Raw genomic sequence first — 26,481 nt, forward strand, 5'->3', positions numbered from 1 at the left:
AGGGGACACTTTACGGGCGTGTCAGTGAGCCAAACAGCCTACGTGCAGGAATGGCACAGCCGAGAATGTGTAGGAGGCTGGAGGCCGACGGTTCGAGCCACCGTCCGAGAATTACAGCTGGATGATTTGAAACTAAATCATGGCCCCAGGTCTGCCAGCCCCAAGGGCAGAGACTCAAGTCACAGCTGTCCCCACTGGTGGGTTACCTGCACCTTCCCTTGACCCTTCAAGGTGATGGCCCCCAGGGGACAGGGACGCAGGACCAAAGGGAGCATAAGAGTAGGGAAGCCCCTGCTGGGCAGAGGACCTGTTGCCTCATCAAGACACAAATGCATGGGCCAAATCCTCAGCCCTTGACAGCCCATAGGGGGATCTCTGGATATAAAATCCAGTCACTGGGGAGAGCACTCGATCACAGAGTCGGGCCTAGGCCTCCAGATACCACGTGGCTTATGCAGTGCACAGCCCACTCAACCATCCACGGACGCCAAGGTACCTCCAGAGAAGAGGCTCCTTTGCGCCTCCACCCCCGGAGCCAGCCTGACCTACCACGGGGTGGGGGTGCGGGGGCACAGCGAGGCACTCACGGCTGCAGTTGCGGCTGCTGGGGTCCAGGGTGTAGTGTGAGGCACAGCCACAGCGGTGGCCGCCGGGGACGGCAAGGCACAGCTGCCCGCACTGCCCGTTGTTGTGCATGCAATCGTTGAGGCCGTCCTGGCGGGAGGAGTGGAACACCAGGATGTCCATCACGAAGTCCAGGTGGCCCTGGATGAGGGTGCGGTTCCGGCCGCTGGTCTTGTCGGCCCTCTCGATGCTGTGCAGGTTCCAGTCGGTCCAGTAGATGTAATCGCTGTACTGCGTCAGGCCGAAGGGGTGCGGGAGGTCGTCCGCGATCACAACGCGCTCCTGACCTGCGTGGACACAGGCCTGCGACATCAGCGACGCACGGCCGGGCCTCCACGCAGGGCCGACCGGTTCAAGGCTGCCCGACAACCTGCATTCCCCCACTTTGGAAAGAAGCAGGGGCGACGGCAGCTGGAGGCCACCTACTCTGGGCCCAGGCGCATGCCCCCCGCCACCGCAGCGGAAACGCATGAGCTGTCACTCCAATGACAGACTACAACGTGCGCAGAGCCGCAACTGGGAAACAACCCAGGTGCCCATCACTGGTAGAGCAGACGGGGCGCCTGGGGGGCTCAGTCGGTGGAGTTTCTGCCTTCAGCTCAGGTCATGATCCTGGAGTCCTGGGATCGAGCCCCATGTCGGGCTCCGTGCTCAGCAGGGGGTCTGCTTCTCCCTGGGACCCTCCCCACGCTCGAGCACGTGCATTCTCTCGCTCTCAAATAAATCAATAAATCTTTTTAAAAACTTAAAAAAAAAAAAAATTAAAGGAGGGGCCCCCGCTAGCTTTGTCCTTGGAGCATGCAACTCTTGAAGGTCATGAGTTTGAGCCCCCTACTGGGGGTAGAGATTATTTAAAACCTTAAAAAAAATGAAAAATTTTGAGACTAGAAAAAAAACATGCTGACACATCAATATTGATTATCACGGGGTGGTGAAAATTATGAATAATTATTCATAATAATTACTTTCTCTCCCTGTGTTTCTGTGTTTTCAGAAATGCCCTATGTTGATTATTTTGCCATCAAAAACAAGCCCTTTAGGGGTGCCTGGGTGGCTCAGTGGGTTAAAGCCTCTGCCTTCGGCTCGGGTCATGATCCCAGGGTCCTGGGATCGAGCCCCACATCGGGCTCTCTGCTCCGCAGGGAGCCTGCTTCCTCCTCTCTCTCTCTGCCTGCCTCTCTGCCTACTTGTGATCTCTGTCAAATAAGTAAATAAAATCTTTAAAAAAAAAAAAAACAAGCCCTTTATTACATATAGACACTCCCGAGTGCTTCCATGAAACACAGGCTCGCACACGCGCCCCTGGGCCCCGCGCTCCCGCCGGCCACTCTTGGGGAGACGTGCTTTCACCCAGGTCCCCCCACGGCAGCTGCGTGAGGCGGTGCCGTCCGTGTTGGGGAACCGAGCGCCCAGGAGGGTTAAGGAGCGTGGCTGAGGCCGCACCGTCAGAGGGAGGCCCCCAGTGCGTAAATGTCTACAGCATTAGACGGAGAGCGTGCTAGGGCAGAGTGACAGCCAGGCCCACGGCACGTGGCCACCTGCACGCAGCAGGGCCGTGGAAGTTTCTGGTGCTGATTTCCCCCCAGTGCGTCTTCCCTCTGGGGCCGTCGGTGAGCGTCATCGCGTCCCGCAACCACCGCCATTCAGGGGTGGCTCCCTCCTCAGGCATCAGCCTCTCGTAATTCTACCGTGGGGGGCCGGCGTGGCTCACTCAAAGACACATTCCAACCTTGCCAGCAGACTCAGAAACCCGGACAGGCAGCGTGCAGGGCGGGTACGGCCTGCCCCGAGCAGAAGCCAGGACACCGGGGACACCGGGGTTCCAGCTCTGGCTCTGCTCACACAGTACCTGGGACAAGCCATCCAGCCGGCCCACGCCTCTGTTTTCTTACCCATAAAATGGGTACAACCACGCCCATCACAGGGGGCAGCGGCGATCAGAAAATCAAATTCTCTCCACGCATGGGGCCGCCTTATCGCTTGGTTACGTACGAGAGCTAACATAACCTCTCCCTCCAGCAGTACAGAACCTAGATCTGCACGTCCTGCCCCCACTGGTAGGGTACCTGGAATGAGGTTTGTTTTTTTTTTTTTCACCTGATCCCAGGACGTGGGGTCTATGAGTGGCCTCTCATATGTGACCTATGAGTGAACCGAGAGTAATGGCCTGCACAGAGTAGGCGCCCCGGGTCAGATGGAGATGGTATCTGGGCAGCACCCTGCGACCTCAGGGAAATCCTGGCGCCTCCCCGGGCCTCAGTTTCCCCATCAGTGAAAACCTACACCATGTTAGAGTCCCGGCACAAAGCTTCGCCGGGCCCTGGTTCTTAGTAGGTGTGCAGGAAACCGCTGTCCCCAGGGCCTCTGTAGACATGCCTACAGCAACGGCACCAGGGAGGAAAGGGACGAGCCCCGGGAGAAGACGAAGCTGGAGGGGCAGCCGGGGCGGGGTCCACATCTCCCGCGGGGCTTCAGGGCTCGCAGGCCAGAAGAACAGTGCAGTGGGGGTGGAGAGGGAGCCGGCCCCCCCGCCCAGGGATGCCCCTGCCCGGCTGGACCCCACCTGGCCCTCACCCAGCATGTCAGACGACTCGATCATGTTGGTGTCCAGGTCCGTCCAGTAGAGACGCTGGTCGGCATAGTCGATGGTGAGGTCGTTGGCCCGACCCACCTTGTCCACCAGTGTCATGCAGTTGGTCCCGTCCATGAAGGCCCGCACGATCCTGGGTTTCCCCCCCCACTCAGTCCAGTAGATGTAGCTGGAAGACACAGGGAGGGCAGGGCGGGCTCAGGCACGTCCACTCGCACAGCAGGGCAGGGGGACACGACCACCACCGTCCCCTTGGCGTGGCCCTCTCCATCCTGGAGAAAGCCACATCGGTGACATCCCTCCAGGAAGCGGGAGAAGGGCAACACCCTGGGAGCAGCCTACGACGCCACCGTCGTCCCTCCAGGTGCCGTCACCTGGCTGCCTCCTGCCTCCTGAACTCCCACAGCGCTCACCTGCAGGATAAGGGCAAACACATCCGTTTACAGACCCAGACTGGGGGCACAGATGGGGTGACCTTGTGCTAGAGCTCCAGGGAGACACTCTTGTCAGAGACAAATGCTAATTAAGCTGGACAGGACACCAGGGTGACCGGGGAAGCCGGGATGAATGTGGGTGAGCCAGGACACACCGTCCCCTTACTCAAAAGGGACAGAGGACAAGAGTCGGAGGCCAGCAGGCACTACGGGGCCAGGATCCAAACCCGGCTTTCCTGCCTCCAAAGGGTCTGCCTCCCTTCTTCTCCAGCAGCTCTACAGAAGGAGCCCCCGTTCCAGAACCACAGGCGTTTTACTCGCCCTTTGGCTACAACCGGGCCCTTCTCTCTGCTCCATCCTGCAATCTCTCCTTCCCTAACCACGTGCGACAGGCAGCGCTTGGGGTATGGCGTACACAGCTCTGATGCACTGGGGGGCGAGCACTGGGGGGCGAGCACCGGGTCTGCGGCACAGAAGACTCTGGCGCACAGGGAGGCTCAATCCCGGCCCCCCGCGGGCCCCGCGCCCAGGGCTCCTGCCAGGTCAAAAAGAGCAGGTGCCTGGTGAGGCAGGTGGGACCCTGCCTGGGAGGTCCAGCAAGGAGCCCCTTCCGAGCTTGCCGGGTCCAGGGCCCTCAGAGCCAGCAACACGGGGCGAGGGAAGGAGCCTGGCTCTGCCCTCCCCGCTTACAGGACGCTCAGTGAGTCGCTCAGCTTCTCTGCGGCTCCGTTTCCCCCTCTGGAAATTCAGGGACAGAGACACTTGCCCCTTGGAGGTCCCCGGCCCCCCAGATGCTGCACTGAGACAAGCATCCCTCCTTCCTCCCTGCTGCTCTGGGCCTCAGTTTCCCCTCTGTGAAATAAACTAGAGACCTCCACGGGCCCGCTGGCCCCAGCCGCCTCAGAGCCGGCAGCGGTTGGGACTGCTGTCACGCGAGGGTCCGCTGGGCAGCCACCCCCCCAGGGCTACGGTCGTCACGCGCTGGCTGATGTACGGAAGTGGTGGGGGGGGAGGGGGACACACCTGGTGGGCAAAGATGGCTCTTACCCTTTGGTGGGGTCCAGGGCCAGTGACCTCGGGTTGTCCAGGTCCCTCCACACGAGGACCTGCCGGAACTGTCCGTCCAACCGGGCCACTTCGATCCTGTTGGTCCCAGTGTCTGCCCAGTAGAGGTTCTTGCCCACCCAGTCGACGGCCATGCCTTCCGGGTAGTCGAGGCCAAACTCGATCACGTGCTCCACGGAGCTCCCGTTCATGAACGCTCGGCTGATGGTCTGTAGCAGGGGAGGAGGCAAGGGCCACGGGTTAGGAACCGGCCTTCCCGCAGACCTCAGACCCCGAGATGGACGCCCGGCCACCCAGAGCAGCTGCTGACCGCATCGCGCACCCGATCGCCAACATGCAGGGGTTTTTCAATGAACGCTTGAAATGTAGCAAAATACAACATTTTTAGGGGAAAAAAAAAGATTTGATAGTATTTAAGTTTCATGAAGTTTTGTCCCAGGAAACTAATAAAAAATGCAAAAGATGACGAGTCATGGAAACCACACAGAGGCTGGAAGCTAGCACGTTTAAAAGAAGGAAACTGGCTACGTAAAATAGGGAGTATCTGGGGAGACTACGTCCCTCACCTAGAGTTCCTAGCAGCGTATCAGTTACCTCGTACATGTTTGTTTTTAAAGATTTTATTTATTTGACAGAGAGAGCGAGAGCGAGAGCGAGAGAGGGAACACAAGCAGGGGGAGTGGGAGAGGGAGAAGCAGGCTTCCCGCCGAGCAGAGGGCCCGATAGGAGGCTTGATCCCAGGACACGGAGATCATGACCTGAGCCGAAGGCAGACGTTCAACGACCGAGCCACCCAGGCGGCCCGAGCTCTTATACTGTTAAGTGAAAGACACCAGGACACAGAACCCTCTAGCGCACCTGACGGGGACCATGAGCAGCACTGACATCGGGAACTCCCTGGAAATGTCAGCGGAGGGGAGATGAGGCATTTTAATTTTTATTTTATTTTTACTTTCTTCTTTATCCTTTTCTGTCTCCTGTCCTCTTTCTTCAGTGAGCTCCCATGACTTTCAGAATCAGAAAAATCTCAAAGAGATGTGTAACACCATCGGGAGAATAAGATCAACGAGCTCGGTTGTCTAGGACAGAACAGGGCCTGGCACACTTTTCCATAAAGGGACACACAGTAAATATGCAGGCTCCGAGGGCCACACAGCTCTGGGGCCACTATACAAGTGCAGGCGCGGACAACCCATAGACAAATGGGCATCACTATGTTCCAATAAAACTTTATTTACACAACCAGGGGGTCAGCCCGCAAGCTGGTTTGCAGAATCCTGCTTTACAAGAAGAAAAGGCCCTTCTGCGTGTCCCTGTGTATTCGCGCCATGCCTAGGGACAGCATTTGCTAAGCAGGTGGGCACTGCTGAGGGAGCGAAGCCAAAGACGGTGTCAACTTAAAACAAAACGTCTCACAGACCCGCAATCGCTCCAGAAAAGCCCATCTGCGTCTAGGGGATCTCCTCGTGATAATCGTTCGTGTTCGTTTATTAAAACAGTTTTCTCAGACTTTCTGGTTGTAGATCATGTTACCATAAATACTACAGCTTTTTTTTTTTTTTTTTAAATAGGCTTCACGCCCAGCACGGAGCCCAACGCGGGGCTTGAACTCACGACCCCGAGATCAAGACCTGAGCTGAGATCGAGAGTCGGACGCTGACCGACTGAGCCACCCAGGCGCCCCTACATATTACAGCTCTTTCGAAAAGACCACGAAAGCCTTCAAGACGGCGCTGGCAGAGGCCACCTCGCGGACCGTACCTTCAGGCTGACGTCCGTCCAGTAGATGTGATTGTTGGACACGTCGAAGTCCAGCGCCGAGGCCTCCTTGACGCCGGTCAGCGGGATGGCCACGTCGTTGTTGTTGGTCTCCAGGGAGATCCGGTGGATGGCGGCGCGGCTGGTGAACACCAGGAAAGCCTCGGGGACGATGCAGGTCTTCAGGTCGCTCAGCAGCTCCAGGCCGATGGGGCAGCCGCACTTGGTGGCGTGAGGCGTGAAGAAGCACAGGTGGCTGCAGCCCCCGTTCTTGTCCGCACACGCGTTGGTTCCTGGAACGAGCACAGCAGCTCTGGCGCTCGGCAGCCCCGCAGACAGAGGCGTGCGTGGCTCCGTGGTCACACGGGGCTCTGTCCCCGCCGGACAGCACGTGGGGACACCGGGCGGGGCGGGGGGGGCGGGGATGACGGAAACGGAGGTCCTCCCCCACTACGGGGAAGGGACGCTAACGATGTCAACGGGGCTGGCTCTGCACCGGGGGTGACCCAGTGCCTTTGAACTCAGTCTGTCCGTCCGTCCAGCAGCTGGGAAGGCAGAAGCCGCTCCCCCCTGTTCTCTAGTCACGGAAAGTGAAGCCCAGAGAGGCTGGTGAAGGTGACACGGGCAGGAAGGGGCACAGGTGTAAGAATGCCACGTGAGGGGGTAACTCACAGGCGCGCACGCATGCACACACGCACACATGCACCCGGGCCTGGACTCCGGGCCTGCTGGCCAGACTGACTTCCCGGATGGCCCCCCGGACACCGACGCCTCACACACTCAGACTCGCCCAGGAGCACCGAAGGGGTCTCCTCCTCATTGAAGCAGAAAACTTAGGGTGTTTGTTTGTTTTGGGCCCCCCATTGCTCTCAGTTAGCTACTGAGGCGTTGTTGAAAGTGGCTTTAACACAGAGTTAAGTATTTTAGCTAAAAGAAGAATCCTTCTCCCCATCTCTCTCAGTAAGTCCTGAGATGAGACAGAGAGATGAACCCAATCTCTCAACTGGAAAGCATGCCCGATGGACACATCTTTTTTCTGACCCGCTGGGTTCTCTTTTGTGTATCTAAACCATCGCTCACACACGGGCTCACCTTCCACGGTAGATAATCTGCAGGTTCTAAAAGGTGACGGCGAAACGGAGCTTACCGGTCCCATCGCCTCTTTGTCAGGAACCCGGGTCGCTGGATGGCTAAGGCCTTTGCACAGCTGCCCCTCGGCTTGGCCCACCCTGCCCCCACCTGCTCCCTCAATTCCAAGTTCAAGTGACCTCCCCTGGGTGTTAAAGCCAGGCATCCCCACCATCCGTTACAGCCACTACCTGGCATAGCGCTACAGAGGGTCTCAGCTGCTAGACGGGGAGGCTGGGAGCTACCTGAGGCCAAGCCCAGGATCTTCTCTGCCTGTTCATTCATTCATTCCTTCATTCATTCCTCCAGCAGAGGCCTACAGAGCCCCCCCGCGTGCAGGTGCTGCAGCAGGTGCAGAGGCCCCCCACTGGGCACGAAGCCCCGCCCCCACCACACCTGGACGCTACTCTCTCTCTCTCCTGTGTAGCCTAATGACCCACATTTGGAATCGTTTTCAGAAAGAGACAAATCATGTTAAGTGAGCTTTTTGGGGATCCTGGTTTTCAGATAAAAGCTGTGTATTTGGGGCGCCTGTGTGGCTCTGTCAGTTAAGGATCTGACTTCAGCTCTGGTCATGATCTGGGGGTCCTGGGATCAAGCCCCACATTGGGCTCCCTGCTCAGTGGGGAGTCTGCCTGTCCCTCTCCCTCTTTCTCTGCCCCTCCCTCCCCTCATGCTCTCTCTCAAATGAATAAATAAAATCTTAAAAAAAAAAAACAAGGTGTGCATCTGAAGGTCCAGCCTGGCCACACTGGACAATCACCACCGCCCACCCCAGTGACGAGGTTGAGGCAGACCCAGAGTGAGTTCCGAGCTCGGCCATACCAGCAACGTGGCCACGCGTCCCTCCTCCTTCCCAGGGCAAATGCGGCAATACTGTCATTAGCGTATGGGGTTGCTCCGGGCATTACGGCACTTAGACAGAGCCTAGCACACAGCAGACACTTGGCAAACATCAGCGGTGACTGTAACAACTGCGGCCAGCAGCACCCAGTCCACAACCATGACCTAGTCGATATCTCCGGCGGAGACACCACGCCCGTTCCCAGCTGTCCTCCACCAGATCTCACCGTACCCCGCCCTGCCCATCCCCAGGGTGGGTGCCCGTGGACTGAAGGGCCGCCACGAGCCCACTGCTTCTTCCTGGTGCCACTCGGCGTGGCTCACTGGCGGCTGGAGACTGAGCAGACTCACCGACAGCCTTGGCCACGTTCACGGCCTTCAGCCCCATCAGGTCGGGCAGCTGGTCGATGATGACGTCCCGGCTGGCCTTGACCTTGTGCACGCGCTCGATGCTGCGCCGCTGCCAGTCGGTCCAGTAGATGAAGTCCCCCAGCAGTGTGAACCCGAAAATGTGGGGGAGCTTGTCCTCCAGGAGTGTCCGCCTCTTCGTCCCGTCAACGTTGATTACCTGCGGGACGGCAGACACAGGTATGAACCGGCCTCGGGCCTGAGCGGCCGGAACCGGGACAGGCCCAATGCCTAGGAGGCTCCGTTCTGCCTGCACCCCGCGAGGCCATGCTATGACGCCAGGGGCCGTGGCTCCCGGCAGAGCTAGACAAATGACATTTTCAGTGGTGGGGCTGGCTCAGGGCTCTCCCTGCAGCCTCCCCTACTTGGGTACGGACATAGCACTGAGAGGGCCCGGCGAGGCAGACAGCTCTGCTCTCCCTTCCTGCTGCTGATCGATGAGCAGGACCGAGGTGCAGGGCTCAGACCGGGGCAGGCTCCGATAGCAACAGTCCGCCGGCCAGGAAGGTGTCAGATCACAGGCTCGACGCAGACGTGAGTTTCCAGAGGCTGCGTTACGAACATGCCCGGGGCCCTGGGCAAGGCCGCGCGCTGGTCCGTGGACTGATGTCTTGCTTGGTCAGGTCCAGACGACCTCGGGGGGCCCTTCTGGCCCCGAGTCTGAGCCCGTAACTCTCAGATGCTTTTCAACCCCCCCGCACCAGTGGCCCTTTACTCTGAGATATGAAAGCTAGCTCTTTCTCTTGAAGAACCAGCGCTGATGAAAAGCATTAACCACAAAAGCCACAAAGGAGAAAACCGCTGTCAGACATAAAAACGCCTTAACCGACGGAAACACACAAACAGGGTAAGATGGGATTCCGATGACAGATGATCCTATAGCCGCTGATGTTGAAAGCAAAACTCGATAAAACACAACATCGAGCTTCTCCGGCTCTTGGGCCAGGATGAAAGCGACACGGCAAGTCCCAGCAGACCCCCTGCAGTCAAAATTGTTTCCAGCTCCGCAGAAAAGTGACAAACACTCTGTTTTGCAGGTGGTGAGAACAGAAGACAGATCAGATTCACACTGAACAGAAGAGACTTGGATCCGTCTGCCATAGGACAGCACGGGACAAAACTGCCAGGTCACCCAGGAGGGGCCCAGCAAGCCCCCGCGCCCCGGGGGCCTCAGTTTCTCCACCTGCGACTGAGGGGAGCAGCTGACGTCGTCCAGGCAACTTAACCAAAGACAACGCCCGGGCCCCCAATCTGGGGCAATTCACACGGAAGTGGGAGGTGCCGGCCCCCTATGGATCCTGGAAGCGGCTCCCCGCTGGGGTTCCAACGTACCCCCAGGCCAGAACGCGAGATTGGGGGACGCCCTTGTACCCAGAGCAAGGGGCACTGCCCGCCTCACCTGGAGGGAGGAGCTCAGGTTGTACCAATCGCTGTGCTCATCTCCGGGGCACCACGCTGGCCCCGCTGGTTAGCAAGTGGCAGGTGATGGACTAAGCCTTCCAAACGGTTTGGGCACCGGCCCTCAGAGAACGCTCCGCACAAAACTTGCCCGCGGGTGGGGTCTCATCCTGGGCTCGTGGCCGAGGAGGTGAGGTTGGGAGAAGAAGAAGACGGTACCCTCAGGAACACACCCCGTCGGAGAGCGTGTAAGCGAGCGAGCAAGGCTGTGTGTGCGCCGACACAGCATCGTGCATGCAAGAAACAGAAACAGCTCTGTGGACACCGAAATTTGGATTTCGTGTCATTTTCACGTATCACGAAATACTGTTTTTCTTTCGATTCTTCCCCCTGATCATTTAAAAGTATGAAAACCGCCCTGCGTGTGAGAGTGGCGCAGACACGGGCAAGCCGGCCCACGGGCTGTAGAGTCTAAGATCTGGTCTATGGCTGAGCGCCCCTGCCCTTGGTCTTCAGGAAAGGAAACTGGACGTTTCACCAAGACGCTGTGTCAGGAATGATCACGCCAGACGCCAAGGGTGCCCGGGGCCCGCGCTGCCCTCTCTGACCTCTGGCTTCCGTCCTCCTGCGCGGGGCCAACTCCACGTTCCGTGCCCGGGTCTGGGCAGAAGGGCCACAGAGAAGTGGGACAAGCAGATCCCAAGGAAGCCCACCCGCAGCTGCGCTCTGAGGGGCAGCATCCGCGGGGGGTCTGCAGGGAGGCCCACAAAATGGTGGGCCCAGATAGCCACCCTGCCGAGAGACAGGAGGCCAAGACCAACCCTTTGAAAGTGCACGTTTCAAGGGAAAAGACTCCTGTTTTCTGACGGAGTCACCACCACAGTCAGACGTAACCCCCCAAATTAGAACCGCCCTGGTTATTTTTTTTTTAATATTCTACTTATTTGACAGAGAGATCACAAGCAGGCATAGAGGCAGGCAGAGAGAGAGGAGGAAGCAGGCTCCCCGCTGAGCAGAGAGCCCGATGTGGGGCTCGATCCCAGGACCCTGAGATCATGACCTGAGCCGAAGGCAGAGGCTTAACCCACTGAGCCACCCAGGTGCCCCGCCCTGGTTATTTTGTTCCACGTAATAAACAAGATCTTGAACACACACTTGGGGGCACACACACACGGCTCAGTTGCCCGGAAGCCCCACGTTCTACCTTCTTCCCTGGGGGACAAGGGACACCCAGCCACCTGGCCTGGCAGCCGTCACTCTCGTGCCGAATATTTACCTTGGCTGTGCCAGACAGCCAAGTGCATGTCTGTGTCCACCAACCCAGTCCGTGTCCGGGGCAGGGAGACAGATATATGCATAACTTCTCAGTCGTGACTTCTCAGCCCGCCTGCCAGCCTGCCCCACAGGCGGCACGGACCAGGTGCTCTGTCCCAGAGCCGGCCCGACGGCAGGTGTCAGGGGCAGGACCCACCAGCTCCCACTGCCCTGGTCAGGGTGAGACAGCAGGGGGCCGCAGAGAGCCCAGATGTTCGGGGGTGGGGGGCAGCAAGTCCGCGGCAAGCCACATGCAGGTGACACCCCCACCACAGAGACAGGCTAAAGAGCCCGGGTTGGCCTATGAGACCTTGGCTTGTTCCATCCACGAGTCCGAGCACCCCCGGAGGGAAACAGCCGAGGACGAAGCTTCACAAAGACAGCTCGGGACTTCAAAGGGGCAGGACCGGTCCCCGCTTCAACTCAGCATTGGTTGAAACCACGCTCCGGGGACAGGCGTCACGGTGTGTGTGCCCGGCTGTCTAAACGCTTTGTCCCTGTCAGCACTAAGGGGCACGATTCCTCCCTCTACTCTGGAAGCAGAAGACAACAGGATCCGCACAACAAGTCCGCGAAGGCAGGGCTCCGGGACACACGCGGCTAGAAAATCAGCTCAGGCGCCGTCCGGGGAGCTAGGATGCCGTCCCACCCCCGCGCCCCATCCCCTCTCCTCAACGTCCCTCCGACGTGCTGCCGCTGTCCCGTCCCCCCGGTGTCTATCTTCCCTCCTGAACGTCCGCCCCGTCGGGCCACAGGTCCGCCCCCTGCTGCTCTTCCAGGTGGGGCGGCGTCCGTGGGCGCCTGGAAGGGACAGGTGCTCGCCGGGGGGCGCGGAAGGGGCTGGGGGACGTGATGGGAGCTCTGTCCAGGGACCTGCTGAGCAGCCGTGGGAAAGGGGCCAGTGGGAGCCACAGAGAGAGTGTGGGAGCGGGCACTCTCCATACAGACGCGGTGTGTCCTGAGTCCCAGCCCACCAGCAGCGCGGAGACGGCCGACCCCAAGCCGGACCCGAGCGAGAGCTCCTGTCTGCTTTGGGAGATGAGACCGACTGACAAACGAGTGAGGTGGTGACCATAATGGTGCTGGGGACCCGGCGGCTAATCCGGAGCACGAGCGCTGGCCCGGTCTCAAAGGCGCTGCGGCTTCCGGCCGGGAGATGCGGCCTCGAGGTGGGAACCAGTGTTCTGGAGAAGGCGAGTCGTCCCCATGCAGGAGACCGGAGCATGTGGCAGGGGGGAGCTCCGGGCTTCCGAGGGAGGGGGCCGGGGGCGGCTGGGCACGTGGACTCGGAGGGCACTCGGATGGGAAGGGTGGGGGGGGGAAGGGGGGCCCACGCTGGGCCGTCATGAGCCTGTGTCTGCCAAGCAGCAGGGACAGAGGCAGGACGGGCCCAGCGTCTGCCAAGAGTGGACAGAGAAGTGCGGGGCCCCAGCGGCCACTGGTGGGAGACAGCTCAGGGAGACAGCAAGTCCTAGGGGCTTTTATGAATCCGGCTGACCCCTGTGACACGAGACCTAAGGCCTGCGGCGGGTCGGAGGAGGAGGGCAAGTGTTTTCCGGGTGGGGAGCCCCTCAGGGTGGGGGGAGTGCACAACCAATGGTGGCCGTGGGGACACCGGAGACCGGTCCTGAGGGCGCAGCTGGGGTCATGGGAAGGGCTGGGCCTCAGGGCTCTAGAGTCGGGCAGATGGGTTAGGAGGTGTCCCAGGGAATTCCTAGCCCAGGAGGGTGGGACACGTAGAAAAGGCAGCTGTGGGGACACAGAGGGGAATCGGGGGCTGTGTCCATGGACCTCAGCCCCCACCCACCCCACATGGCTCCAGCCTGCAGGAGGGAAGTCGGGGCGCCTCCCAGCCTGAGCCAACTCCCCTGGGGGGAGCCACCCCACGACTCCCAACGGTCACAGTGGCAGCTAGCGGGCCAGCCAAGGGGCTGGCCTGACCCTGACATGCAGGACAGCTGTCACAGACAAGGCCGGCAGGAGGGCCCACCTGCAGGGCAGCCCAGACTCGCCCGCAATTCGGCCTGTCCCGTAAGTCGCATCTACGTGCCGCTAATGCCATCCAGATGAATCCCCGTGTCACCAGTCCGGCCCTTCCAGACCTTTGTTCTCCTCCCGGTTCATCCAGGGATTAGCCACAGCTGCCCTATAAAGTCCTTCTCGGGGGCCTGGTGGGCGGGACACGGGAGCCCGATTACCTCTTCAAAGGGACAGCCAGTTTGTCACTGTCTGCAGTTCCTTTCTTCCAGGGCCTTCCCTCTGTGTTCAGAGCCAGGCCGAGCGCACAACCAGGCTGCACAAAATCCATTCTCCCCATCAAAGGCAACTGTGCGAGGTAGGCCGGAGGCCTGCGCTTGGGCTCCTTAGCACCTGGCCCGGCCGTTCCGTTGTCACTGGGCATGATTTCTGGGAAACGTCACCACTGCTAGAAGCATGTCCTATTGCTGCCCTAGCCTGGTTTATACCTCCCCGGACCATTCCTCCCACCTGGAAACTGGGAAGTAAACACAGCCCCTGGTCCCTCAGGGGTTCCCCTGGGAGCCCCGGGGATCCTCTGTGACGGTCAGCAGGGGCTCCTGCACGAAGCCTGTGGCCTGATCCAAAGCGTGGTCCTGAGGGGCACAGCAGAGAACAGCTGTTGGGCACACGTACCGAGCTGGCCCAGGAACCTGGAACGGAGCTGGCACTCCGCAGGTGCTCGGCAGCGAACTCCGGGACCCGAGAGTGAGGGCCGAGAGGCCACAGCAGGGACTTGGAGGCAAGGCCCCTAGCACGCTTGGGCCACCTCCAAAATGTTCACACCTGTGTCTGGGGTATGTCCCCACTGAAAAGAATGCTTAGAGTCCAAGAAGCCAGCACCACACTCGCCTGGGGCGTCCCCACTGCGGGGAGAAGACACGCTGAGCTTCCGTGGAGGACGGTCTCCACGTCCACGCACGTCAGCAGCGTCGCCCCCCGCCCCCGGGGCAGGGGTGGAGGGGTGCCCGGCACAAACCCCGCAGCTAGGGCCGGCCCTGGATGTGTGGGAGGTGGCAGCGACGCACTCCGCCGGGGTCGGCATTCCCAAAATGTGTGCCACCAGAGCCAAGGTGGGGAAAGAAAGGGACCCTCAGGCATGTAGTTTGAGAACACCGACACACCTGCATTTCCCAAGTCGGCTCGATCAAAGATTCCCAAATTCTAATTCTGCAGCGTCTCTCTTCACACTTTCCGGGGATTAGCTCCAAACAGATAACACACTCGGCGCGTGCGTTCCTGGTCTGCCCTCGTGGCCCCTGTGCAGGTCAAGACTCCGGCCCTGACTCCAGGCCCTCCCTCTCCTCACGCTACCGAGACGGACCGTCTTCCTCGGTCGGTTACCCTTGAAACCGCGCTCCCACCTCTCCCCAGCCTCGCGCCTCCTGACTTCTGTCCCTTCCACTTAGCGGTTACCAAGAGGATAACGTTTAGATTCCGTCTGGAAGCCTGACGCTGTCTTAGGGCTTTGTCTGCGGATTGGTTCTAAACGTGGAAAATCAAAACCCACCCACTTGCCACATGACCTTGAGCAAGGCACCGTCCCCCCGGACCTCCGCTTCTCATCCACGAATGGGGAGCACGCCACATACCTCCAAATACTCTCGGGGGACAAACAACCTTTCACCTGTCATCGGGAAAATGCCAGTCAAAGCCAGGGACACCCCAGGGCACCCGGCAGGACGGCTATGGTCAGGATAAAGGGCGTGGAACATTACAGTGGCCAAGGCTGTGCAGAGAGGACATGCGCGCTGCCAGGGACAGAGAGCGTGGAGCGGGGCACACCATGGAGCACTCTGACGGCGCGTCCGTGAACCACGTGTAAAACCCCCACGTGGTCCAGCAGTTCCGCTCCTCCGCGTACACCCCGGAGAACTAACAGGCGGCACGTGACAGAACTTGCACACGGTACCCTTGACAGCCTCGCTCATGGCAGCCAAAAGGGGGAAACAGTGCAAATGCCCATCAACAGACGGGTGGACAGTGTGCGGTCCGTCCGTGCGACCGGTGTCACTGGGCCATAAAAACGAAATGAGGATAGGGGCCACCATGTAGATAAATTCCAAAAACAACACGCTGCGTGAAGAAGCCAGGTGTGGAAGGCTACGTGCCGAAGGACCACACTCACATGAAACATCCGGGACAGCCCACTCCACAGGGACCACGGGAGATCCGTGGGTGCTGGGGGCTGGTGGGGGGAGGGGAGAACAGGACTGGCTGCTTAATGGGCACGGGGTCTCGGGTGACGAAAATATTCTGGACTGGGGCAGCGGTGGTGGCTGCTGTGGGTCAGCTCTGTGAACGTGGGCGAGGCCGCTGAATGGGCACACTTTAAAATGGTGAAGATGGTCATCGTGGGTCATGTGTGTGTTCGCACAGTAAACGGCCCCAGCACCCCACCGTGGGAGTACACGGAGCCACGCCTGTTACATGTCCGGCAGCATCAGCCGACATACATGTCCCCAGCCCCCCAGCTGCTCCGGGTGTGGGTGGGGTCCACAGGGCGGAGCCTTCTTGGCTGACCCCAAGGGAAACAAGGGTCATGCCTTCAGACTCAGAGGCTCAAGAGAAACTCCCTTTAGCAACAGGGTTGTCTGTAGGGAGCCCGGCAGGAACTGGCCACTCGGACAGCGACTTGGGCGGAAGAGGCACCAACCCAGCTCAGAGTCCCCTTCCAGGAGTGTGGCATGAAACCCTGCGACCCAGACGCACGTCGGTCTCCTTGCTCCCGCCCTCCCCCGGCAAGCTGCCTGGTGGGGGGCTCCCCCTGAAGCTGAGAGAGGAGAGAAGTTTACCCCCAGGTGGGGTTGTCCATAAGCAGTGATGTGCCCAGCACGGAGGGGAGGCGTCCACACTGAGGACGGGCACATACGTCGGGGACTTTCCTGCTATGAGGACAAACTGAACGACTGTATCGAGAGCACCTCCAAAAAGTACACCCACGAGCAAAGAGCAAGTTGCCAAAGAACACATCTGGACATTGCTTAAATTAATCACACGGAATCACACAGAACAGGATGACACACCGTTCCGGGAGACGTCCACCTGGCAAGAGAAAACGCCTTGGGAACGCGTCACCAGATTCAGAATGGTGGTCACCTCTGGCTGCAACCACGTAAGATTCTCGGTCCTACGCTGCGTGGTGGGCACGTGCGTGTGAGTTTTCACCAAGATTTTGTGTTTCAAGGGACACCTGGGTGGATCTGTCAGTTAAGCAACTGACACTCTTGATTTTGGCTCAGGTCATGATCTCAGGGTCATGAGATCGAGCCCCACGTCCGCCTCCGTGCTCAGCAGGGAGTCTGCTTGGGATTCTCACTCTCCCCTTCCCTCGGCCCCTTCCCCCACCCCTGCTAGCTGGCGAGCAGGCGTGCTCTCTCAAATAAAGAAATAAATTTGAAAACAGAGATTTTGTTTTTGAAATAGTTGAAGACACACAAGAAGTCACTAGAGGAGCTCCCATGTGTCCTTCACCCAGTTCCCCCCGAAAACCTCTCACACGAGCGCAGTGCCCTGCGACGGCATTCACTCGGCCACACGGCTCCTTACGGGCCTCTTGCACGTCGAAAAGTATCACAATAGATTATTTTTTCAAGGATCCTATTTGGCCAAACAGCAGAGCACAGAGGCTCAGTCGGTCAAGCATCCGACTCCTGATTTTGGCTCAGGTCACGATCTCAGGGTCATGAGACGGAGCCCCGCGTCCTGCTCTGCGCTCAGTGTGGGGCCTGTTGGGATTCTCTCTCTCTCTCTCTGCCCTCCCCCTGGCTCGAACACACACACACACACACACACACACAGAAGTGCACACGCTCTCTCTCTCTCTAAAAAAATAAAATCTTAAAAAATCCCCAGCAGAGCACAGGCATCCGTCCACTGCCCGCCTGGTACACGTCACAGTCTCCAGAGCCTCCAGGCCTGCTGGGCTGTGCCAGACAGCACAACCTTCATCAAACAGCTTCGGGAACCAGCGCCCACCAGCAGGGAGGACTCACCTCGATTTTGTCCGTCTTGGCGTCTCCCCAGTACAGCTTTCCCTCCTGCAGGTCCAGGGCCAAGCCGTTGGGCCACCCAAGGGACGTGTTCACCAGGACGTGCCGCTCCTGCCCATCCAGGTTGGCGCGTTCGATTTTGGGGTTCTCCCCCCAGTCTGTCCAATACATGAGGCTGGAGAGGAAGCACATGTCCTTGACGCTGTCCATCCCGTCCACACCGCAGGCCCAGGGCTGAGGACCACGCCCTCCCCATCCTGAAGGGCGCTCACACAGTGCTGGCTCCCTGCCCACGTGAGCGCCAAGCCCCCCCCCCCACGGGACCAGGGGATCCACAGGAAACGGGGGTGCCCACAGCATGGGCTTCACAATCCGGCGTCCTGGGACTCGAAGGGGGCAGATGGGACCCCTCTCCTGTCCTGCAGGTGGGTGGACGGCAGATGTACTGGGAGACCCATGGGCCGGAGGGGCCGAGCACTGGGCAGGGGGCCCACGTGGAGCGGAAGCTTCCTCAAAGAGCCGAAGGGGTCCTGTGCACAAAGCGCAGGCTCCACGGGCAGACGGGCCACGAGGCCCAGCTCTGCCAACAGGCACCTTGAGCGGGTCACCGCGTGTTCTGAGCCTCTGAGCAGCACTTGACAGCCCCTGCCAGGGACCACGGTGACAGCCGCTGTGGCTCTGCTAGTCCCCACAGGCACAGCTCCCAGGTCTCCCTTCTGTCCTTCCAGCTCCTCCTCCAGGCTGTCTCCAGGATACCACGCGGTATCCCGCACAGAGGGCCAGAGGCTCCCCCTGCAGCCCCGGCTCCACCGCCAAGAGCTCCAACTCCTCCTCCTCCCTCCCGCCACTTTCCCGCTGTTGGTCATGAGCCCCCAGGAAGGGAGCTGCTACCCTGCTCTGAGCTGCAGAAGTTCTCAGAAAGGCTCCTACGTCGACGGACAAGCCGTTTTCACAGAATCCCAAAATGGAAAGTTGGAGTCACACTGCCTGGTCCGATCCCAGCATCCTGCTGTGTGACCTTAGGTGAGTCCCTTAACCTCTCTGGGCTTCAGCTTCCTCTACTATACAACTGTACCCACCTCCGGGGGAGAGAGGAGGAGGTAAAGATTCACCGTGTGCAATGCTCAGAAAAGACCTAGCCTATATGTCGTTAAGTACATCCTGTCATCAGCCTAGAAACCACCCTGGTGAACCATTCCATTTCACGGGTGAGAAGGGTGAGGCCCATGGAAAGCAATGACTCCCCCCAGCTCTCCAGGCCCTGTACACACGTACATGACGTCATAGCATCGCAAAGTCTGGGCCCTGGACCAGCAGCAGCATCACCGGGGGGAGCTTGTGAGAAATTCAGGTTCCCAGGCCCCGCCCCAGACCTCCTGAATCAGGACTCTGGGAAGGGGTCCAGCCACCTGAATCTTAACAAGCCTTCTCTTCTCTGATGCTGGCGAAAGTTCCAGAACCGCTAGTATCTCTCACTTCTGGTGGCCTGGCTCCCAGCCCCCCAACCAGGTAGGAGGTCCACTTACCCCATCACAGGGTGCAGCACAATGGCCCGGGGCTCGTCCAGGTCCTCGGACACCAGGATCTTGCGGGAGGTGCCATTGAGACGTGTCACCTCGATGCGGTCGGTGCCCGTGTCTGTCCAGTAGAGGTTGCGGGCCACCCAGTCGACTGCGATGCCATCGGGGTCGTTGATCTCGGTGTTGACTAGCGTCTGTGCCCCTGACCCGTCCAGGTATGCCCTGCGGATGGCCCGCACCTCATCGTCTGTCCAGTAGACATAGCCCTCCAGCGGGTCGTAGTCGATGGCAATGGCATGTCGGATGTCATCAACCTGCAGCACGATGTCAGTGAAGTCCGGCGTGTCCAGCGAGATCCTCCGCAGGTCCGTCCGCCGGGCCAGCAGCAGCACCTCCTCGGCCCCTGCGGGAGCACATGCGGTGGGGTCAGAGGCCGGCAGCAGGACAGCAGACCAGGCCTGCGCTGGGCATGGCAGGGAGGGGCTCAGCCAGCCCCCGGGGTCAGAGCTTCTGCACAGCCACCGGTGGCCGTAGGTAACACTCGCCGTGACACTCCTCCGTGGTCACTAGCTCATCCCCATGAGGGCTCTAGGAGACCGGCACTGTTTGTATCATCATAGTATCGAGGAGACCATGTAGGCACAGAGAGGTCAAGCAACCAGCCAAAAGCCACAAAGCCACCTGACCTCCACCACCACGGAAGAGCTGCTTCCCACTCAGTGTCCCTTCGTCCCTGCAAGCTCCTCTCCCAGCCACAAACCAGTTCCAGACGCAGATCCCACGGAAGCACCGGGCCCCAGACCACCACTGGCAGCCACACTTCTCAAAGCCCCCACTGGGCCGCACCTTCCCCGTGCTCCCGCTTCATGGCTCAGCTCAGATGCCACTTCCTCATGAGGCCCCCCCGCCCCGCCCTGCTCACCCCTCCAAGGCAGCTTCAAGCCACCTAATGGCACAGGTTCCTGCACGGTCCGATTCCTTCCCACGTGACTCTCTCACTGCCGGGGGCGAGCACCGGGCGGCAGGTGCCCCGGGCTCCCTCTGCCACCCCAGCAGGGTTAACATTTCGACTCCACCCTGGACCCTCCCTGCTGGGATTTGTCGGAACTTCCAGGGCAAACAGCACAGGGAGCCTCACGGCACTCCCCAACCCTGACCGGGATGTCCCTGGAGGCTGTGTGCCCTCCCCCAGAGCTGGGTCCTTGTCCCCTCGTTCATTCTGGCCCCTTCTGGTCTCCAGGACTCGCAGAACCAAGTTTAGGCCCAGAGACCCCTTCTAGAACTTTGGGACTACTTGCCCGGTCTGATAAAAGGCCCAGAATGGGGGAAGGACCCGCCTCAAGTTACGCAGCAACGCAGGATGGGGACAGGGACAGAACCAGCCGGGCACATCTGTCAACCTCAGGCCCCCAGGCCCAGCTCTGCAGGCGGCTGCCTGGGCAAGCCGTAGCCCTCAGACAGCAGACTCTCTCCGGCGCCCGGTGCCTTGCAGAGTCCACCTGGGATCCCCTGACCTGCATTTCAAGTAAGGGTGGGACGGGGATCCTCACAGTCCTGCTCCAAGGTGCACAGCTCATCACCCAATTCCTCCACTAGAGGGCGACACATGACAGCACTCGTTTCCTGAGCCCAGGGCTGGGAAACTGAGGCAGGCGGTGCCCAGAAGGCACCCCAAGTGCCTGACTGCTTTGGAAACTCCGAGACCCAAATCCAGATCTGGCGCTGATACGGTGTGCATTGGAAGGAGGGGAGGGGAACTCTGAATTTTAACAAATTGTCTTCCTCGGGGCTTTATTCCCAAAATGTTCTGTTGACATCTGACCTGTCCTTCAAGGCCCAGGTCCCACACCTCCCCCTCCTCCTCCAGGAAGCTTTCCTACCACCCTTACCCCAATGGATGGGCTGGCCACACACACACACACTCACTCACACACACACACTGCATGTTTCACTGGGATTCGTTCGTGCACATGCCCCCTCGGCTCTCTGCAGACCCCGGGGCCGCACCCAGGGCAGGTGCTGACATCCGTAGACGAACAGGGAGAACGCAGGGCAGAGGTCTCTGTATGACTCTGGACAGGTGTCTAACCTTCTCCGGGCTCTGGTCTCCCCATTTACAGTGAAGAATCAGCGCAACCTGCTGGTGTGTGAGTTTCTATCTGACTCTGACATCAAGGGAACCATAAAACCAAACTCCGGGAAAGGCTCTGGCTTCATCTCCCATGATGGAGGGACGGGGGATGCCCCTCCAGGGCACGCCTGGGAAGAGCCCCGTCCCAAGAGGGGGTGTCTACAGACCCATCTGAAGAGGCTGTCGGGCTCCTGAGTGGAGGCCGGGGCAGCTCACCGTGCAAGGCGGAAGGGTGTGTGTCAAACCCCGCTTTACCTCAAGCAGTACTTCCTCCCCAGAGAAAACACTGGTCCCTGAGGGGAACCAATGCTCTGTCCCAAAACACATTTTTTTTTTAAGTTGGTTTTTTTTTTTTTTTTTTTTTTTTAATTTGAGAGAGAAAGAACACGAGCGGGAGGGAGGGGCAGAGGAAGAGGGAGAGGGAATTCCAAGCAGACTGCTTGCCGAGCACGGAGCCTGACACGGGGCTCAATCTCACGACCCTGAGATCATGACCTGAGCCAAAATCAAGAGTCGGACGCCTGACTGACTGAGCCACCCGGGTGCCCCAAACACCCGGTGCCCCAAAACACCTCCAGCACCTGTTTCCCCATCCCCGTTCCGGGGGTCCTCCAGACACAATCACCTAAAATAGTGTGAGCCTCAAACCATCCCAGAGGTACGACTATGCCCCATTTTACTGATGAGGAACTCAAGGCACAGAGAGGTTAAGCTCCCCGCACAAGGGCCCGCAGGAGGAAGTGGGGAAAAAAAGGTCCCGCGCACACTCGGCTCTCGCCAGACGGCACGCAGGAAGCCCGGTGCTGCTGCGCCGCCGGGCGGCTGGCTCGGCCCCCCGACCAGGTCCCTCTGCGGCCGCTACTTTAGACCAGGAGCTGGGGGCGGGGGTGGACAGGCCCAGGATCCCCCCGGCCCCGCCGGGGTTCCTGGGGTCACACACACAGGGCAGAGCCCTTCGGGGAGGAAGAGCGTCCGTGAACGGGGGCTAGGAAGGAGAGGTGCGGTTACAGGTGGGCCTGTAAAGGGCCCAGCTGAGACGGGGAATCCTGGCCCCCGGCTCCAAGAACCTCAGATTCGTGCAGCTGTGACTGTGTACTAGACTCCGGCGGAGTGTCCCCGAGGGGCACAGAGCCATCGGGGGCCCCAGCCTTCCATTAACCAGGTCAATACAAAGCCTCCAGCACAACCCACGGCCAGGGAACCCCATTATCAGCGTCTCTAAGTCTCTGTGACTAAGGCAGTAATTAAATGCCAGGATAAATCTGTAGGTGATAATTGACTCCGGGGGGGGGGGGTTGTCTGACACCCCTTAGGCTGCAGAGCCTTTGAAGTTTTTATTTGAGCTTGGCTTGGAAGACGAGGACCCGGCGGGTGAAAGCCCCAGCCCAGCCTACTGCGTGAAGCACAGAGGGCCAGAGCTCTCTGCCCAGGACCAGGCCGGCGGCGGGGGGGGAGGGGGGGGCAGCCGCAGAGAGAGAACCCCCGCCTGGGCTCCGTGGGCCACTGGCTGAGGCTCCCGCTCCCAGAGGACCTCCAGGGCTGTCTGCAGCCAGGTCTGAGTGGCAGCCCTGGCCTCGGGCCCCCCGGGCGGGTGTTGGGCACTGGGCCGGGCCAGGAGGAGGGGAGGCCACCCTCTTCCCTGGGACCAGACACGGATTCTGGGTAGGGGTTTGTTTAAACACCAGGGAAGTAAATTGGTTAGAAACTAACAGTTGGGCCAAATGGCTTTCTTTGGGGTTGTTCAAACAAATAGCCTGCCCCACAGGCTGCCAAGGAAAGTGAAACCTTCCCCTCGCCGGCTGGGCAGCCGTCCCTGGAGCCTCCTTCGGGCGGACTCCTGACCTCTCCCCTTCCTCCCTGCACGCACCAGCGCAGGAAAGAAGGGCAGCGCCCCTGTCCTGGGGCCAAGCGCGGGGCACGGACCACAGGCCAGGCCAGGGCACAGCCTTCCTGGCAGCGGGCGTTCTCACAACACAAAAGCGGACCTGAGGGATGGCCCAATGTCACAGGCATGGCAAGTTCAACACCACCCCTGCCTGCCAACGTCCCTCCGGACCAAGCTGGCTTCCGTCGCAGGGCACCGTCCCGTGGGTTACACAGAGCAGGCGAGATGCCGGAGAAAGTGCCTTAACACATCAGCGCAAACAGGGGGTGGGGGGCCTCGTAAGGGCGGAAACGGACTCCACGGTTCTGGAGGCCAGAAGTAAACGCCCCGGGGGCTGGCAGGCCGACACTCTCCCGAAGGCTCTGGAGACGTCCCTGGCTCTTTCCGCTTCTGGTGGTTACCAGCAAGCCCTAGACGGGTCTTGGCCTGTGGTTTCACCATTCTAGCCTCTGCCTGTCTTCATACAGCCTCCTCTCCTGCGTCTCTGCGTCTCCATTTCCTTCTTATAACGGTCACTAGTCATCGGACTCAGGGCCCACCCGACTCCAGGAGGACCTTATCTTAACTCGGTTACACCTGCAGAGACCCTGTTTCCGAGTTAGGGCCCATTCACAGGTTCTGGGGCCTCGACACGTCTTTTTGGGGGACACGACACACCCCACAAGCGGTGGGGAGCAGAGGTGAGAGGAAAGGTTCTGTGGAAGGACAGCCAGGGCCAAGGGCCAGGGGGACCTCCAGAGCGCACAGGGTCACTGCTGCAGCCGGGATGGATGGGAATGGGGCTGGCCCAAGTGCACCGTGCACACTGGACGCTGGGACAGCGCTGAGCCCGTCGCCGTCTACGGGGCAGCCTCGTGCAAACAGCACGCTCTCCGTGCAGCAGGGGCCCAGCCACAAGACAAACAAGAGCCTCCCCGAACAAAAGCCTGGCAGGAAACACACGCAAATGTCCCCAGTGGCTATCTTTGGCCCATTCCCGGTCTTCCTTCTGGTCTCCGGCGGGGTCTGCACACGTGTGCTATAAGGGACCCGCCTCTGTGGGTCCCAGGCTTCACGTAGGGACACCAAAATTCGTATTCCCTATCTTTTTCCCACGTCACAAAACATTCTTCTTGTGAATCCCTTTTCAACCCTGCAAAAACAGTTGCAGAAAAGCAGGTGGTGAGCCATGTGGCCCTCCGGCCGAGCAAGGCTGTGGGTCCCCGGCCCTCACGTGTGCCTTTCACAACAGGCGACAGCCCGTCCTAATCGCAGCAGAAGCGTGTCAGGAGGGCGAGTGGGGTCACAGGAACTCTCGGGATCCCCTGCTTGATTTTCCCGAAACCTATAACAGCCATACAAGCCAAAGTCTATGCCTCATTCAAATTCACTGAAAGGCGTCCAAGTCAAGAAAAAAGCCACCCAGACCTCGGCAACAACCAGGAGAGACGGGTGACCTGAAGAAGATTCCAGAGGGGAAAAGTCCGGCCGCTCAGCGCGGCTGCAGCAGGGCCCCCGCCTCCCGGAGGACTGTGCCGGGCCCGCGCTTCCTGGACGGCAGTGTGGCTCGGGGACCCCGTGACCCGCCAGTTTCCCCTCTGCAAGCCCAGCCCGAAGCAGCTGCTGGACACACAGGCGGATTCCTGGCTGGGGAGGGTCACCGAGGCCTTGCGATCACAGCAAAATCCAAACCCGAAGAAAAGGGCCTGCGGCACCATCCATATCCCACAACTCGAGAACAGCGAAAAGGGCCCGCGAGAGCACCGGGCTCCGGGGCAGGGCTGGGGGAGGAAACGCCCGGCAGGCAGTGGAGGAGGTCGGGCGCGGCGGGGCCCCCACGCGATGAAGGACTCGTGCCAACCCAGAATCTGAACGCGAGCAGAGGGGACAGGAGAGCGTCACCTCTGGGTGGCCACATCGCGGGTGGCTTTTAATTTCTGTTATTTTGTGGGATGTCGTCCTTTCGAGGGTGGTCACAAATGTTACTTTTCAACCGGAAAACATCAAGACTTTAAAACACGGTGCCCGGGCTGATTCGGAGAGGCCTCGTGGTTCCGGCGATGGGGGGAGGGGCTGGGCTCTGGGGGACAACGAGGCTGTCTGACCAGGCGACAAGCGGGAATAGAGTGGCCACGCAGGGCTGACCTATTTGGCCTGAGCCAAGTGGGAGGGAAGAACGGGGGTGGGGTGGGGGGGGTGGGCAGAAGGAGCCGCAGTCCCTCCCCCGTAGCCCAGGAGGAGGAGAGCCCCGGCCACATGCTCCAGCGGGGAAACCTGGAAAGTCTTACGGTTCATCCCCTCTGCTCCCCAACACGGGAAAGGATTTTTCACGATGAGCAAAACCACACGTTCCAGGATGTGGACTGACCAAATCAACAGAGGAGAGAGGCGGCGGCCCCGCGCCCCACGTTCCCCCCACCCCGGCACCCAGCATCGGGGCCTGGCCTTTTCGGCGGGCAGAGCGGACATGACAACTGTCCCCACTGAACCAACTGCATCTCCAAGAGGGGATGGGCCCCCACCCAGAGGCTCACGCCACCCCAGTCGGTCCTTCTGCCGCCTTCTTTTCCTCGTGCTGGACTCTGGATGCGGAGCCTCCCGCCCCCCTTCGGCCCCAACCCCCCTCCCTACCCCCCGACCCCGGACTTCGCACGGGCAGAGCCAGGTCCCAGCGCAGCCCGCCCTCCACGCTACCGTCTCTGAGGCCATAAACAGCTTCACAGCTGGTCGGCAGCCAACTTATTTTTGTTTTTCAGCAATTGATTAAATTTCCCCATGGCCCCCTGGGGTAAGCTGTTGGACAGGCGCTGAGACCACAGCCCGGCGCCCTGGCCCAGAAGGCCGTGCCGAGTGACCACAGGGGAAGTGGCTGGGCCAGGCACTGGCTCCACTGGAAACCAGAGGCCCGAGCAGCTGTCTGTCTGCGCGACCCACCCCGGGCCTCCCATGAGCCCGTGGGAGGCTATCGCCTCGGCCCGGAGTCCAGGCCTCCATCGGCACAGCAATAAAATGGGGGAGTCACTCCTCTGCCTTGAGGCCTAAGGCAGCCGAGGCAGCAAGGTCAGTGCCAGCCTCGCGACTCCCTTGTTCTCCCACAGCCAGGGGTCAGCCATGGTCCTCTGCCACCTGCCCTACCCCTGCCCCTCAGGGACTGCTCACCACCCAGCCGGAAGGTCATAGCCAACTGCAGCCCCCAGCCGTATTTCCTCACTGAGCCACCTGGGGTGAGCAACTTGACCTCTGTCTCCTCACAGGTAAGAATCAGGAGTGGCTAAGGCTCCCCAGGGAGGCTGGGAGGTCCTGTGACAGTCAGTGAGCCTCTGAGCCCAAGGCCGCAGCCCCAGCACAGGTCCCCCTCCCAGTGGCACTGAGCACGCCCCAGGGACCTGCCTCAGG

The 26,481-nt window shown here is 60.1% G+C and overlaps 1 protein-coding gene across 1 annotated transcript in view; it reads right to left on the reverse strand.

Moving 5' to 3' along the window:
• LRP5 (LDL receptor related protein 5) overlaps positions 1-26,481 on the reverse strand; it is a 98,859-nt gene that overhangs the window by 25,369 nt on the left and 47,009 nt on the right. The window contains exons 6-12 of the mRNA XM_080814892.1: positions 19,097-19,493; positions 17,574-17,745; positions 8,794-9,010; positions 6,475-6,764; positions 4,696-4,922; positions 3,199-3,383; positions 588-911 (exon numbers count right to left, since the gene is read on the reverse strand). Coding sequence (XP_080671018.1) covers positions 588-911; positions 3,199-3,383; positions 4,696-4,922; positions 6,475-6,764; positions 8,794-9,010; positions 17,574-17,745; positions 19,097-19,493 — 1,812 coding nt within the window. The remainder of the gene's footprint in view (positions 1-587; positions 912-3,198; positions 3,384-4,695; positions 4,923-6,474; positions 6,765-8,793; positions 9,011-17,573; positions 17,746-19,096; positions 19,494-26,481) is intronic.

Source organism: Martes martes, assembly GCF_963455335.1.
Source record: "Martes martes genome assembly, chromosome: 10".
NCBI classification, from domain to species: domain Eukaryota; kingdom Metazoa; phylum Chordata; class Mammalia; order Carnivora; family Mustelidae; genus Martes; species Martes martes.